This window comes from Camelus bactrianus, chromosome 23, assembly GCF_048773025.1.
Source record: "Camelus bactrianus isolate YW-2024 breed Bactrian camel chromosome 23, ASM4877302v1, whole genome shotgun sequence".
Lineage (NCBI taxonomy): Eukaryota > Metazoa > Chordata > Mammalia > Artiodactyla > Camelidae > Camelus > Camelus bactrianus.
The window spans coordinates 22,553,503-22,570,070 of NC_133561.1; the positions used below are offsets into that span (position 1 = coordinate 22,553,503).

Below are 16,568 nucleotides of genomic sequence, written 5' to 3' on the forward strand. Positions count from 1 at the left end.
CATCAGTACGCATGCCACCTTTATTATGTGTAGAGCCTGCCACTTGGTTTGGGGTACAATGATAAAGGAGGTGTGGTTCTTGACCTTGGAGGAAAGGCAGGAAGATTTGTTAAAAACAAATAATGCATAAAACGTGCGAAAATACTCAGTAAATACTAGTTAATAAGAAAGGTTGTTACTAAATATTGACTAAAACTATGCACATTAATACTCAGTACCTGAAAGACTGCTTTGAACAATAAGCATTTGTTTTTATGAGTGAACATAATTGCCTCACACTGTTAATTTTATGATAGTAGTTCTTAGCCACTTTTCTCATCCTTGAGGACAAAAGAAAGGGGAGGGATACTTTTTGCAGAGAATGAAGTCATTGCACAATATTTGTTGTTTGATTAATTTGTTTGCGACTACCACTATTGACATTTTTAAAATGTTTTTATTTTGAGTAGCTTGGCAGTAGCTTAATACCCAGCTCTACTGTGAGATTTATGCATAATTACAAGGGAAATTGTTCATGGTAGGATATAATCTTGAAGGATATACAAACCAGAGAGGGGTCTGAGGTGGATTAAAAATGAGTATGACTTAGACGTAATTGTATTAAGTTCACCCAAGCAATACCTGGCCAGATACGACCTTTTGTTTAATGAGGAATTGTATTTGCTGTCGTAGAACTTCTGTGAACTGGGAAGTTTCTGTGTTCGTAGTGAGACTTAACATTCTATTATTAACTAATTTCTTAATACTTTCCCAAAGACTAGTTTTCAAGAATACACTGCTTAAATTGCTTCTGACCTGAAATATTTTTCTAAATACAATGATCACTTTTCCTATTATTTTTGTACTTATTTATTTTATCATAAAAAATGAATATTTTGTTGGCATTGCAATTACTTTTCAATAATTAATATATCACAACATATATTACAGTATACAGTCTATAATTACAATGTACTGTATATTACAGTAATTCAATACCCAATGTATTGAAATTGAATTCTATAATTTGCTAATTATCTTTTGTAAATTGGATCTTGAAATTTAGGAAGAGAGTGGAGGGAAAAGGAATCTCAATATTGCTGTTACCATGTTCTATAGAGGTCCTTTTTGTTTATTTTGAGAAATAGAACTATGTGTAATATCTATGCATGTATTATCTCTGTGTAAGTGATTTTTAGACACTAATTCATTTTGAATATATTATTCCAAGATAGAAAGCTTGAAATTTGAGCATGGGTTAAACTAGCATTTTATTATGAATCTACTACAATAAGTGGATGTAGGGAAAGGATTGTCTTGACTGTGATGGAAATAAACCTCACATCAGGACAGAAAGTGACTGAGTCATATAATTAAGCAAAGCCAACTTCTGCACCTGGAGGTCTGTCGCGGTGGTATAAAACTGTAACATTGCTGATAATGCTCACACTTCTTTTTTTTTCTTATAGGTGTTAAAATGGGTAGAGGAAGCAGTGCAGGCCTCCAAAGTTCATCTCTTATCAACAGATCATTTGGAACAGGCTGTAAACACTTGGAAAATTCCTTTTGATCCTAGCCTAAAAGAGGTCACTGTGTCTCTGAGTGGCCCGTCTCCAATAGTTGAAATTCGCGATCCTTTAGGTGAGATATATTGCACATTCACATAATAAAATACAAAAACCATGAAAGGTAAAAGATTTTTCGCACACTTGTGTCAAATTAATGCTAACTTTATGAGTAGATTTGATGAATACAAAAGTTACTAGGGAAGATGTTTAAAAAAGAAAGTTAATTTTTTTTAGTCATTAGTATTGTTGAATTAACAGCAGATTCAAAAAGCTAAAACTCCTAATAATTCAAACAGATCACACTTAGTAACTTAATTTTAGCTAAACTACCCAAAAGATATTGTAATTGAACCTGAAATCATAATTTCCTAATTTTATATGAGGAAATACTTCCCAGTAACTTATTCTGTAAAATTCAGTATTTTATGTTACTTTTAAGTGAATCACATTGAAAAACTTCTTTTAAAACATCTGTCTAATTTTTATCATATCATTTTCTTAATAAAGATTAACTTTACAGTAGATGACTATTGAAAGCAAATTTATATTTTTATTAGAGTAATATTTTAATTTGCTTTGCCTCTTCACTTAATTGTATGGTATAACCCTAAATTTTGGCCTAAGTCCATTGCTGGTTGAATATTACAGTAAGACTTAATTGAAAAGTAATTTTGTTATACACCAGAAATGGACACAACATTGTAAACTGACTAAACTTCAATAAGAAAAAAAAAAAAAGAGTTTGAATTATTTAAAAAAAAAAAAGTTCCCAATGAAAAGAAAAAAAGTAACTGAATAAAGACAGTAACTTCATTTTCCCTAATATTTATATTTAGAAATGTTCTTTTACCTATTGTTTGCAAAATATTTTTATTCCCATTGTAGCAGTAGTATGTGTTACATTATTTTTTACGTATTTGTGAAAATTTATAAATGGAGAGGGAGTAACTGTCTTTCTCACTTTAATTTATGTCTTAGAAAATTAATACTTTAAAGAAAACAGTTTATGAAATTGTTCTCAAAGGCTACCTCCACAGTTAACAATCAAATTGAAATTTACAAAACAAGCAGAATCTGTTTTTCAAGACTTCATAGGTTCAGCCTTAGAACTGGATTTGTCTTTTAAGGTAGCATTCTTCTAACGTCCATTTTATCTATCAGGAAAAATCTGTGTTTTTCACTACCTGAATACTTAAAAGTACCTGTACCCATTGCGTTATGTTTTTATTACTTTAAGAAGTCACTGACATTGATATTTTAAAAGCCATTTATAATGATTGTAAAGCTTTTGTTGCAAACATAGGATTTTTATAATTGATTTGTTTATATAACTACAGAAGTAGTCCACAGAAGAGGCAAGAGTGAACTGAACGACTAAACTGTGGCTTAATTTCAAATTTACTTTTCTTCCTCTGAGTTCAAACTACTAGATTCTTTAGGTAAATCTCAGATCAGTAGAAGATGATACCATGTTACTTCATTACACTGCCTCCTTTAATTATTCCTATGACAGGTAAAGGCTTGTTCCTATGTTTCACGGAAAACTGGTGAAAGTTTTGTACTTCATGTAAAGATATGCCCAGGGCTCTTATGTTAGTAATACCTTGAGTGATCTTCAAAAAGACATTTATTCTGGCTTACTGTTTTTACCATCTGTTACGTCTAAATGTCTCTAGGGGCTGCACATAAGTGCTCGGTAGCTATCATAATTGTTACCTAGGCTAGCTTTGGAAGTATGATTACAGTCTGCTAATTGTTATTCTTTTTAAGATCAAATCAGCATAGCAGAGAGGAATCTGTTACTTCAGTTCCGATGTCCAGAAACCCTAAAATTAGGTGTATTTTAGATAGAAATAAAATCATGTTTTGAGCTTTAGGCGCAAATATCCATCAGGTAATCTGTCCTGGAAATGTACACAGTTAATCTGCATAGCTGAAAGAAAGATTTTGCTTGTTACCTTTATGTCTGTCTTTCAGGGAAGCTGGTGAAAAAGGGATTTGGCCTGAACGAGCTGTTAAATATCCATAACTCTGCCAAGGTGGTGAATGTTAAACAGCCAGAGGCTGGAATATGGACAGTGAAGGTACTGTTATTTTACAGAGTCTGTTTATTATTTTATTTTGATGTTGGCGTGTTTTACAAAGTGGATACGATAGTTTATTTATATCTTCCCTTGCAATCATGAAGAGTGCTTTTACTGAAAATGCAGTATACGTGGTGCGTTGGTCAGAGGTGTCTTGATCACGTGAATTGATAGTGTTAAGTTTTGATAATCATGAAAGGTATTGATACCACCACAAAATAGGCTTAAAATCCTTGGATGGTTTTCCTGTTGTCAAATCTATAGGTTGATTGTACTGGCTACGCCCTTCCTCCAAAACAATCAGAGATGGAGCCGGGAGAAAATGATGGTTGGGGCACAGGCCCCAGGGTGGAGCTGCCCTGGGTTCGCATCTCAGAGCCACCGCTCAGAAGCTGCCTTGCCTTGGAACTGTAACTTCTCTGTGCCTTGCTGTCCTCCCCTGTAATGTAGGATGGCAGGAACAATCCTTTACTTCGTGGAATTGTGCTGAGAGTGAAATTAAGATGACACAAATGAAGTACTTAGTTAGCATAGTTCCTGTTACAAAATAAGCACTCAAGCATTGTTGATTGTTGGTATTTGGTGGCTCTGCATTCATTGTTTAACACAAAATGGTATTTGTATCCTACCTAGTATATATTCACTCTTAGAAAGCATTGTATTTTGGTGATACAGAGGAACGAACACATAATCGAAATTCAGGACACCATACATCTAAGGTCTAGTTCTGCTCCAGATTGCGTGTGTGACCCGCTCTGGTAGATGGTCCACGTGGCTTGCCTGTGTATTTCAGAATTTTCAGTGTGCTCTGGCCTCCTTCCAACTGTCGTGTCTGTGTTTCTGTGTCGGAGAGATTTTCTTTTCTTTTTTTTTTTTTTTAACCAGAACAGGAGAAGACTGTTTTCCTGGAGGAGTAAACCCTTCAAGAGCAGCTTTCAGCCTTGGCAGGAATAAGGTCCAGTTGTCTGTAGTGAGAGCAGGCTTAAAAGCATGCCCTTTACTGGCTGCATTCCTTTTCCCGCATTACTCTCCCTCCTCCTGTGCAGCCCTCGCACCTCCCAAACATCTTAACTCTACAATCCTCTGGGAGGACTCAGATGAAGATACCTCTTGCATCACTTACTCTTGCATTGTCTCAGCTTCCCTACACAAAAAATGAGATCAGCGGGCTCATGGTTCAAATTGTAGAGCTGCTGTGAAGGTTCATAGAGGGGCTTTACTGTGGAAAACTGAGGTGCTATTTTTGCAGCCCATTTTTTTTAAACTTTTTTTTTTTATCGAGTTACAGTCATTTTACAATGTTGTGTCAAATTCCAGTGTAGAGCACAGTTTTTCAGTTATACATGAACATAAATATATTCATTGTCACATATTTTTTTGCTGCAAGCCAGCCCATTTTTTTTTAAAAGAATGCCTATATTAATGTTCTTGATTTAAAGAGTGAGTTTCCATTGTAACTCCATTCAAATCCTAGAATATTCGTTTATTTTCAGAACTCTCAGACTTGGAAACTAGAAATAGAAATACGGATATTTTAAAAAGGGGGATGATAAGGGATAAGAGTATAAGTAAAAAGGCAATGTGCGAGACAGTCTAGTAATGTTTATTGAATGGATCAGAAATGGTCCCATCTGCATGTTATATTCACCAAGTTCCTTTGCACATGGTGGTTGTTCAATATTTATTGAGTGTGGCCAGATTTGATTGTACATTTATTTTGACCTACTTACCAAGAATATGACTAGACTGAGTTTGACTTTCTGTGACCACAGTGGGAAGGAGTATAAGAAGCTGAGTCTCTTTATCCCCAGACACTTTAAGCATGACGTCAACCAGCAGTGTCCTGAGCTAGCAAGTCCACTGCTAGCTCCATTCTTGCTCTCTGAATCAAGGCATTAAGTTGTCTATTACTGATTTTGAAATATGTACAAGTGATGCCATTCTTCTGTATTATTAGCAATTTATTGTGAAGTATGTGAACCCACTTACAGTTGATTTGGATTGCTACCAGAGGTATTTCCTCTAGTAAAAACTCTTGCCTAAAAGAGGGATATTTCACATGTCTGATGTTGTACCGTGTGACTAACACACCTATTCATTCAGTCATCCCTTCAATAAACAATGAACATCCGCTTCTGGCTGTGTTCCATGGTACTTAATGGGCACTAAGCATGTCTTAATTGATCATTAGTACAGAGGAGCACTGAAGAATAGTCTGTGAGTGAGGAGGGAGATGATAAGATGATGGCGACACTGTTTAGACAAGTCTCTAAGCTCAGTCTCCTACAATTAAGAAAACAATAAAAAGGCATAGTGTCTATTATTATATTATCTTAAATTTATTTCTAGTCCTCACCAGAAAAGCTTCTGGGTCTCATGTTACACAATTTCTAGAGTGCAATTAGTGGTAACTAAACAGAGCATAAGCATTACAATGCAAATAAAGATAATAAACTTATTTTGCTTCTAAATGAAATACCAAACTAATGTACCAGGTTGGTGCAAAGGAAACTGAGCTGAGTCTACTGACATAAATATCGATGCTGATTTTGGATCTCCCTTTCGGACGGCTGATGCATGCTTTACGTGTGTGCTTTCTCAAGAAGAGAAGTGTCTGAGATTACGTAGCACATCCCTCATGCCATCCCCTGTGCACTCTGCTGTCTGGAAAGTGTCTGCTATCTACTATCAATGGAATTAATAATGGCTTTTTGAATGTTTCACAGAACAGTTTTAATCTTGAGTATGGAGAACAGACTATCTCTTGTTTGACCTTAGCATGGTATTCAAGGACCACCTAATTGAGCCTCAGTCAATCTTTCCAGTTACCTTCCATCATTTGCCTTTCGACTTTCATCAAATATAATTTGGTGGTGTCTCTCACCCTCTCTCCTACCACATTCTTTTGGTCCTTGCTTTCTCTCAAGCTGTTCCATCTTCCCAGAATGCTCTTCCTTTCTTACTTAATGTCTGATTCGTAACTACCTACTAACGCTCAGTCAGAATGGCAACTGTCATCCAGACATGTCTGACTTTTTCCGTCCAGAATATTTTCTCTTCCCTCTGGCTTTCTGCTGCAATTTTTCTGCACCTCCCTTTTGGATTATTTTTCCCCTTTATAGCGTATTTACTTCTGTACAAATATTGTCTTCCAATTTTGCTATAGACTGGACTTTGTCACTGTTACATGTCACAGTACCTGAGAGAGAACCATGTAAGTATTCATGATTAAAAATTAATACACTTATTGTGATGATATCCAGGGGGGCCAGGCAGAAGCGTTGGTTTAGTTAGCCCATGGTTGACATACTGACACAGAACACTCTATTTTTTAAAATGCTATGAGAGGGATTTCTTTTGTGGTTTCCTTCTGAAACCCTGGTGATTCCTTTCCTGTGACTTACTAGGATACTTTCACTAAACAGAGGTGAGTCAACTCATCAGTATAGTTCCTACAAATGACTCGAATGTTTTAGGTTGCCTCTGATGCAGGGGAAAATACGCCAAAAAAGAAATAACTGAAATGAACATAAAAAAATATTATTAAAAAAGAGAAGGTGGTTTTATGCCCCTATGTTTCCATTTGTAGGAAGCCTCAAATCCTGGATCTTATTTCTAAGAAGAGATGTAAATTTTCCATTCAGGCAGCTGTAATCTATATATAGAGTTTTTGACAATAACCACAGAAACTCTCAGGCAAGATTTTCCCCTCTGCTCTTAAAGAGAAACTTCATGCAAAGATACTAAATAATTGTCAGCACCCATTAGGTTTAGGTGGTACAGACTGTTTCCGTTAGTCTAGGATTATCAATGTGATCGATCACGTAATTTAGCACATCCACTGAGGTGTTTCCATTAAGTAAATATGGATCAACTGTCCTTAGATAATCTCCCAAGTAGAGAAGGGACTGTACCGAACTGGGTGATTGCATTGAGATTCTGACACGAGTAGAAGTTTCCTGGTTTATGATATTTATTTTGGTTGCCAGAGCCTCCTAATGCATCTTCTGCAGGGTAAGGCTATTTTAGACATCATAGCCAAGTGACATAAACTTGTTAAGGAATCATTATCAAATAACCCTCAAGTCTACAAAGGACCACACAAGCACAGTACTATGCTGCCTCCAATTATTCTCACTTGGTGACTCTTTTGAATAAGCCTTCAGACTACACCAGGTATGTTATTTAAATAGATTAGATGTAGCATTAATTCAATGTTTAGGGTCAGTGGAATGCTGCATAGATTTTTTCCCTGGAAAATTTCCCTGTTATTTTGGTCTGCCAATATCAGCTTGTCAACCAAAAGGAATGTTTCCTTTTCTTTTTTCTTTTTTTTCTGTATAAATGTGTGTGTGTGAACATATACTTAAGCAGAATTTATTCTATGTTTTGGGTACATTTCTCTCCTTATATGACATTTATTTAAACATACAGTGCCTAATAAAATAATAGTATTTAAGTCAAGCTGGCTTTATTATATTTGTGGCTGGCACAATGCCTAGCCCACAGTAGATTCTCAATAAATATTTAATTTAAAACCACAGTATTCTTTAGGTTGTAAAGAATGGTTTGCTGTTCAAGAGTAATTACTTTGTAAAGAGATGGGCATCTATTTTATTTCAAGATACTCCACTACTTAGAATCTTTTGACCTTGAAGAAGTTACTTAGTACTCTCTAAGTCTGAGAAAAATGGGGGAAAATAATACCTACTTAATACTGTCATGATTAAATTAGATGTTGGTAAAATGCTTAAACAGTTTGACCCATGAATGGTAAAATTAGTTACTCTTATTCTGCTGAATATGTACAAATTATAAATTGTATCTTTATTTTCTATCAATTCAGATATAAATCAAGGTTCTCTTTTTCCCTTTGGCTTATTTGTTATTTTATAAAACATTGAAACTCCTTAGGAGAGAGAAACGAAAGCCAGCTTTATGAGTCACATTTTAATTCCATTTATAACGGGAGGCTTCACATGAATACCAGGAGGAATTCTCATTGGCTCAGTACAAGAAAGCTCATTCCTCGCTAATGTCACATGTCCTTTGAGGGTGGAAAGGATGTTCTCCCACACTCGGGAACCCAGGGTGATAGAAGTAGCACCACGGAGCATGTGGCCCCTTTTAGTGGGGAAGAGACAGGAGAACGTGCATTGAATTCAAAAAGGAAGGGATTGTGTCACCTCTAGGATGAGGTAGACACTTTGGTGAGTGACAGACACACTTCACTCCCTCTGTTACCCATTGACCATAACTATTATCATGGCCTAATGGTTTGCTGGAGCTGGCTTAGAAATGGCTTGTGAAGAGTCAACTCTGCACTTTCTCTTCCCAGCTCTTTGTTCAGTGACATCATGTTGGGGGCTTGAAATCAGCCACTGTGGTGGTATCTACATCATGGAAATTGGCAAGTACCCCGAATTAGGGTGTTTTTTTTTTTTTTTTTTTCCAGAGAGAAGTTTGCCAACACTCCACTAACCTGGCCTCTCCTAAAAGAGTTCGTTTAGAAATTTAGAATGGCAAATGAATAGTTGGGGGCATATTATTGTTTTCTGTGCCGCAGGGTCTAGACCAACCCAGAGGTTACGTTATCCAACAGTGCTGTGCATAGACTTAGAATATTGAACTTGGAGTAGTTGCCATTTAGCTTGCTATCTAAATGTAGGCAAGGAATCATTTCTTTGAGCCCCAGTTTCTTTATAGTGCTATAAAATCATTTTTGGCTGTAACAGGATTTTATAAGATAATATGTGAGCACACTTAGCATAATGCTTCAAGGTAAGTTCAATGAGTTCTTGATGAATCTGGCATTAATTTGTCCTAGGAGAATCTAAGGGAAAGCGCCAACATTAATTAAGCATTTGGATGACTTTTAGTATCATTTATTCAATCTACATGTATTAAGTGCCTATTAGGTAATCTTTTATAGGTGATAAAGATGACATAATTATTGCCTTCATGGGCTTTCAGTGTTGAGAGGGCTTTCAATATCTAATAGGCCTTTCTCCTTAAACTGAAAGTAGATCTGGCTGCAATAGAGCTGACCAGGAAGATATCAGAGGAGCAGCTGATTTTCCCTGGAGCTCTCCATGGTGCTTGCTTCCTGGTACTTCTGTCTGTCCTCCTTCATTCCTTGTAGACTCACTCCAATTCAGAAGCCTGCACTCCGGTCCACTCTGCTCCTTCTTTTCTCTGACTGCTTTTGGATTGTGGCCACCTCTTTACAACTTTAGAATGCCAGTAGGTGTCTAGCTGAACTTCATCTTTGCCTCAGCCGTGCTCACACTATAGCAGCCTCTGTATTCCTGACTCAGACCCTTGTACAGTTTGACCAACACGACATCCTGCCTCAGAGTAGTAATGTAGCTCATTATGAACGTTTAAAAATTGTATGAATAGATATACTGTTTAACATACAACTCTTAGAATTTCTAGCCAATACAAACCCTGTTCAATGTGTGGTGTCTAGAAAATTTCCTGTTATGCTTGGAGCCATCGTGCTGCTCTTAGATTTCCCTCTTCTTAAATACAGAAGCCATGAGGTTAGGATTCCTCTATGCCAGAGTGATAGTTCTGGATATTCTGTGGTAGAGAAATGCTTTTTGGGGCCAAATTCTCATTTTTAATATAACCCACAATTTTAATCTACATGATATAAAGACCAGATAGAAAAACATTAAATCATTTTTTGAGTCTTACTAATTTAATTATGTCTATAGAAAAATGGTACTAAGATGGCTAAAATAATTTAGAAGGGAAGAGAGGACACAGCTGGACTTCTCCTCTGCTCTACTCAGTTACAGAATTAGCTGAATTTTCTTTGCCCCTCCAAGACCGTATCATTTATTTCTCCTGCAGCCGTGCTATGTCCGTACTGTGTGAGACTCCAAAGCCTTCTCCCAGTGCTTCTGGAGTTTCCTAAAAGCTTACCTTCTTACAGTCTCCTTGCCTCCCAATTACTTGTATGTTGATTCTAAGCTTGTGTACTTTGATGCAGGGTACAGCTCAGCCCCTTCAAAAATTTCACAGGAAATCCACTAACAGGAATCTTTCGTGAGTTTAGTAGATTTGCTGATAGGTTTAGGGACATATCTTGAAGTGACTTGCGCCCTTTTGCTCTCTCCTTGTCCCCAGTCCTTCTTTCTCCTTGTTGTGTTTTTTCTTCTCTCCTATGGAGAGTCTCAGGAGTTCTCTATTACTCTTCTATTGTGGACAACGGTTGGATGTATTTCAGCCTTTGCCCTGGAACCAGCATAATCTAATTCATTGAAATGATTGTGAGAAATGCATGGCGTAGCTGCAGAGGTCAGTTTCTGGAACCTCACTGAGTTCCCATCCCAGCTCCACTACCTGCTGTTTATCTGTGACCTTGAGCAAGTGACTTTACCTTCCTCATCTGTGAAATGAAAATAATAGTATTGCCAAGTAATAAGGAGCCACCGTGGTTTTAAGGAAGATTGTGCGGTTTGTGGAGCTCTGGAGGTGGCTTATCTTTAGCCATGGTATGGCTTAATCTAGCTGTTCACCAGAGTAAAATCATAGAAATATGTATTTCTAGAATGTTCTGTCATTGCTATGATACCTAAATATGTGCTTCTCAGAGTTGTGATCCATGTTTCCATGTTAGTGCCCTGATGCTAGCATGTGAATGCTTTCTCTTACTCCTGTATTCTGCTTCCACCTAAATGCTGCTATCATGTAGTCACTTTATTTTGAGACTAAAATCTCAGTGATCAATGCAATAAAATAGTGGTGAGCTCTTGTTCATAAGCCTTAGGTGGTTTTTGAAATGCACATTCCTAGACTTCTCTGACCAGAGATTCTGATTCAGTAAATCTTGGCTGGAGCTCAGAGTCTGTGTTTTTACAAACAATCCAAGTAATTTTGTGCAGATGTAGGTATAAGTGATGCTCAGATCATATCTGGGGAGACCCCGAGGTAGAGGCTAACTCTGACGTACCTTGCCTTTGGGAGACATTGCATGTAGCACTGTGGTGAAGAGCCCAGAGCCTGACCTTTGGATTAAAACCCCACCTCTGCACGTTAGGAAAGTTAGAAAACCCTGTGAACTTGGATGAGCTATTTAATGCTTTGATGCCTCAACCTCCTTATTTATACAGTGGTGTTAATGAAGATACCTACCTTATAGGATTGTAATGAGGATTAAATAAGCCAGTGTATTCCAAGAGTCTGGGCACAGAGGAAGTGCCCAATAAACGTTAATGTTATTATTTTATCCTGTGGCCCTAATCCAAATTATTTATTGTTTAGGCACATATGAGTAACTTCAGCGCCTAGGTGTTATTTGATATCTTGTCCATCTCCTTTGGGAGGTTTTAACTGAACTACAGTCTAGTCCGTGCTCCCTTTATATATGCATTTTTATGTACCTTTTCTGTAATTCTGTCACTGCATTTACTGCATCATAAAAAAGATTTCTCTTTCTCCATCTACCCCCACTCCCACACTGGCCATAAACTTTTAGAGGGTAGGAACTTTTTTTTTTTTTTCCAAACTCACATTTGATCTCAAGCACTGAATGCCTTTGCTGGATACTGCTGAGCTGAAGATGCCCTTTGGCTAAAAGCTGGGTAATGGTCAGCTCTTGTGCTTGTCCTGGCTGTATCTTTCCAGAACAAAGAGAAAGGAAATATTTTCCATAATAGTACCTGGATGGTGTTGAGGGGAGAAGATTCAGTCATTTATTCATTTTATGTGTATTTCCTGAACATATACCTCTATATCTTTTACCACTGAGCATGCAGTATAATACTCAAATGCACTTTAGTCGCCTGGGATATGTATTACAAAACTTGCATTGAAGACACAATCACAGTTAAGTTCAGAACACTCAGATCAGAGCCTCAGTGATTTGACATCAATCCCAATTAAACACTCTGCAGTTTCTCATACTGTTAGTGTTTATTGTGACCAGCATCCTGGGTCAATTACTAACGGGGTTTGTCATTAAACATTTTTCAGACATCGAGCAGTGGAAGGCACTCTGTTCGCATCACTGGCCTCAGTACCATTGATTTCCGAGCTGGTTTTTCCCGAAAGCCTACTCTGGACTTCAAAAAAACAGTCAACAGACCTGTGCAAGGTTTGTCATGCACATTACTTCAATTGGCATGGGAGATACTGAAGTGCAAAATATTTTTCCGACTGTCTGTGATTATATAATTTTGTAGTATTCAATAAAATTGGGAAACATAGCGTCTTTATTATAGCTACGATTGCACTCTTGACCTAGTCATTGTTTCTCAAAGTGTAGTCCCAAGATTCACATGTTAAAATCACTTAGGGAGCTTGTCAAAAATTAAGATTCCTGGGGCCCATGCCAGATCTGTATGAGAATCCCAAAAGGCAGGGCCCAGGAAAATGCACTTGAATGAGTAACCCATTGATTCCTATACTTACTAAACTTTGAAAACTACTGACTTAGATCTTGAGATTCTTTTCTTACTACCGTCTTACTACCCTGTTGTCAAGGTGAAAATACGGATTTTGTGTGTGTGTAAAGACATCACATAGCCGTGGGTGTTCAAAGATGAAATTATTGTTCATTTGAAAACTTCTTTCTCTTATTTTATTCATACAAGAAAATTTATATTTTTGTAGCCAAAAAAAGAAGGCTCAATCCTACCATGACTTTAAATTTCTTTTTTCTGATTGTCGTTTATTTATTTTTGTTGCTGCAGTTGCTAGAAGGATACAAAATAGTGAATCTTTAAAAATTGTCACATAATTAGGGGGAGTGTATAGCTCAAGTGGTAGAGCGCATGCTTAGCATGCATGAGGTCCTGGGTTCAATCCCCAGTACCTCCATCAAAAAACTAAATAAATGAATAAAACTACCTCCCCCTGCAAACAAACAAACAAATAAATAAAAATGGTCACATAATCAAACATCATATAACACACTATTCATAATTCTAATTTTTCTACATATAAACATTCCATAAAGATAATCCCTTAGGAACCCCCTGTCTGCTCATGAATAAAGTGTCTTTTGTGTAGAACAGATTCTACAGTTGGGCCATAATTTGTGACACGGTCTGTGGTTCTCATACGTATGGTACTTGTTGTCTGTTACTATAACGCAAATATTTATTTGATACCTAACCTCAGTGCATGTTAGCTGTAAACGATGACAAATTCTTTCTCTTGCAGGAATACCTACCTTTGTGCTGCTGAATACTTCTGGAATTTCTATCCCAGCGAGGGTAGATCTTCTTGAACTTCTCAGTATCTCAGGCAGTTCTCTTAAGACTATTCCTGTTAAATATTACCCAGACAGAAAACCTTATGGCATATGGAATATTTCTGACTTTATACCACCAAGTGAAGCTTTTTTCCTCAAAGTAACAGGCTACGATAAGGATGATCATCTCTTCCAGAGAGTATCAAGTGTTTCCTTTTCCAGCATTGTCCCAGGTAAGATATCACTCTGTTCAGCACTGGAGTATTGAGAGTTTCAGGGGCTGATGTGGTCTAGGTAAAGAATGGACTCTAAAGTCAAAAATAATATCTTCATGTTATTAGTGGGTCACCATGTCAAAAAGCATTCACACATAGGTGACGCACTTTTCTTACCCATGAAATAAAAGCATCCAGCATTTCCAGTTAAGTCTCACAGATAATAGATCTGAGAATTTTGATTACTTCAGTGTAAGAACTTGAACTGGGAAATTCTGGTGCTCTTACTCTCCCATAAAAAACCTGGCACATGTGTTTAATGTTTAATTAAGATATCTGATTTGGCTACATTTTTATATACGATTGTCAGAAACCTTCTGTTTCGTGAACAGTAGTTGATTGTAAACAGCTGGTGATGATTTTGCCTTTACTTGGTTAGTTGGTTAGTTAGTTAATTAGGAAGCTAGTTACTTATATATTTGCTGTTAGTTCTCAAGGCTGATGACTGAACTCTGACCAAAACTTTAGAACTGTATATAGCTTGCACCGTGGACTGACAAAGATACAGAAGGATTGCTTCTAGTTTGTGCTGTTGGGTGGAGGGATAAGATTGTGATTTGAGCAATTCAGGAACAACTCTAGCTTTTGTTTAATAGTTGTAGAAAGGTAGTAATAGAACCAACCTCAGTATTTCCTCATGTACAATATTCAAAGTTAGTTGTGTTCGCCCCTGAATTGAACACTTAAAAAAATCTACTGCATTCTTAAAAATGAATTTTGTCATTCTTTTTTTGGAGAACAATTACCTGGGGAGCTCAGTTCTAAGATAACATGTGTTCTTTTCATATTTTCACATTTTTGAAATTGAACTGTGTTCTACAGTTGATGATGTGTTGTAACTTACTTAGTAGCTTTGTGTTCTATTTTGGTCTTAAAATCAGTAAGGTCTTAGATTCAGTGAGTACCTTAGGAAAGGGTCCATGGAGCTAATCCAGAAATTAATAAGCTTTGAGCCAAGAAAGACAGTTACAAGTGATTTTTAGTGGTTTAATTAATTGGAATGTGGAGAATTTACTGGAATAATTTAAGCATGAAGCTTTTGAATGGATTAACAGGAAGTATGAAATATCATTGTGACCTTCTTGCTTATGTTCTTTTTCTTCCTAGATGCTCCCAAAGTTACAATGCCCGAGAAAACCCTGGGGTACTACCTGCAGCCGGGCCGAATTCCCTGCTCTGTTGAGAGCCTTTTGCCCTTCACCTTGAGCTTTGTCAGAAATGGAGTTAGACTCGGAGTAGACCAGTATTTAAAGTGTGTAAATGTTTCTATTAGTAATAATTTAGAGCACTACACATCTAAATACAAATAGATACTTCTGTTATTGTACTTCTTCATTAGAAATTTCTCATTTGTTGGCTCCACAGTCTTGGAATAGAGCAGTGAGCAAAACAGACACAGGTCTCTACTCTTGTGGAACTTAATATTGTATGATAAGATAATAAATGCTAGAATACGTTTAAGAGTTGATTTGGGTTTTATAAGACTAAATTTATGCAGAGGATCCCTTGTTAAAACAAAGAATGCAAAATTATGAATACAGAGTTAGATATCGAACCTTTCAAGAGCCTTTACAGATGAAAGACCCTGAAGCTTAAGCTTTATTGGCTTCGGGGCAAACTTGTCTCTGAATCTGATTTAAATAAAGTGTTAAGGCGAAAAGTAGAGCAGGTCTTTAGTTGGGTGGGGTGAGTGATACTGACTGGTTAGTGGGGAGCATGTGGTTTTGGCCAAGTTGCATTTTCAAAATTCAGCGTAGGGGCATTTGAGCAAAGACCTGTATGTGGTAGAGAGCTGGTCATGCAGGTATCCAGGGAAGGTGTTCACACACCAGGAATAGTAAATGCAGATGCACTAAGGCAGTGTGGATCAGACAAGTGGGAAAGGAAGGCAGGAAGGAAGCCAGTGTAGCTGGAGCCCAGGGAGCCAGGAGGAGAAGAGTGGAAAAGGGGCTTGTGCTGGGGTGTGGGGGTCGGGGGCGGTGACGGGGGACCAGAAGTGTGTGGTTACTGTGGCAGCTAACAATCAACGGAAGTGGGCTAGAAGGCACCGACTCTCCTTGTGAAGATGGGTGAACTTTTTAGACAAATCTAAGTTAGCTAGTGATAAACATTAAGTAGACCTTAAACACTAGAGGGTGATTTCTGGAAAATGTTTTTTCACTTATGCTGAAACAAACTACATTTTGGGAAAAACGCTAGGAATTATTTTAAGAAACTTTTACACTGGTAATCCACTATTAACGTAACTTATACAACATGTTAAATGTTTGACAGTCTTAGCTCATACTCACTCTCATTAGGGGGTCATTTTAAGCAAAAGCTATGGCAAGAATGTTCATGATAACTTTAGAAAATTTTCCAGTATTTAAAAATTGGATTGTATCATTTCCTGCTACTTTTTTAAGCATACATTTTATATGTATCTTGATGATCTACTTAGCTGCATATTTAATAA

General features: G+C 37.1%; 1 protein-coding gene across 4 annotated transcripts in view; it reads left to right on the forward strand.

Moving 5' to 3' along the window:
• HMCN1 (hemicentin 1) overlaps window positions 1-16,568 on the forward strand; it is a 399,863-nt gene that overhangs the window by 147,087 nt on the left and 236,208 nt on the right. For all 4 annotated transcript variants that reach the window (XM_074351803.1, XM_074351799.1, XM_074351801.1 and 1 more), the window contains exons 5-9: window positions 1,449-1,620; window positions 3,525-3,631; window positions 12,617-12,737; window positions 13,808-14,071; window positions 15,221-15,365. In XM_074351803.1, the coding sequence (XP_074207904.1) occupies window positions 1,449-1,620; window positions 3,525-3,631; window positions 12,617-12,737; window positions 13,808-14,071; window positions 15,221-15,365 (809 nt within the window). The remainder of the gene's footprint in view (window positions 1-1,448; window positions 1,621-3,524; window positions 3,632-12,616; window positions 12,738-13,807; window positions 14,072-15,220; window positions 15,366-16,568) is intronic.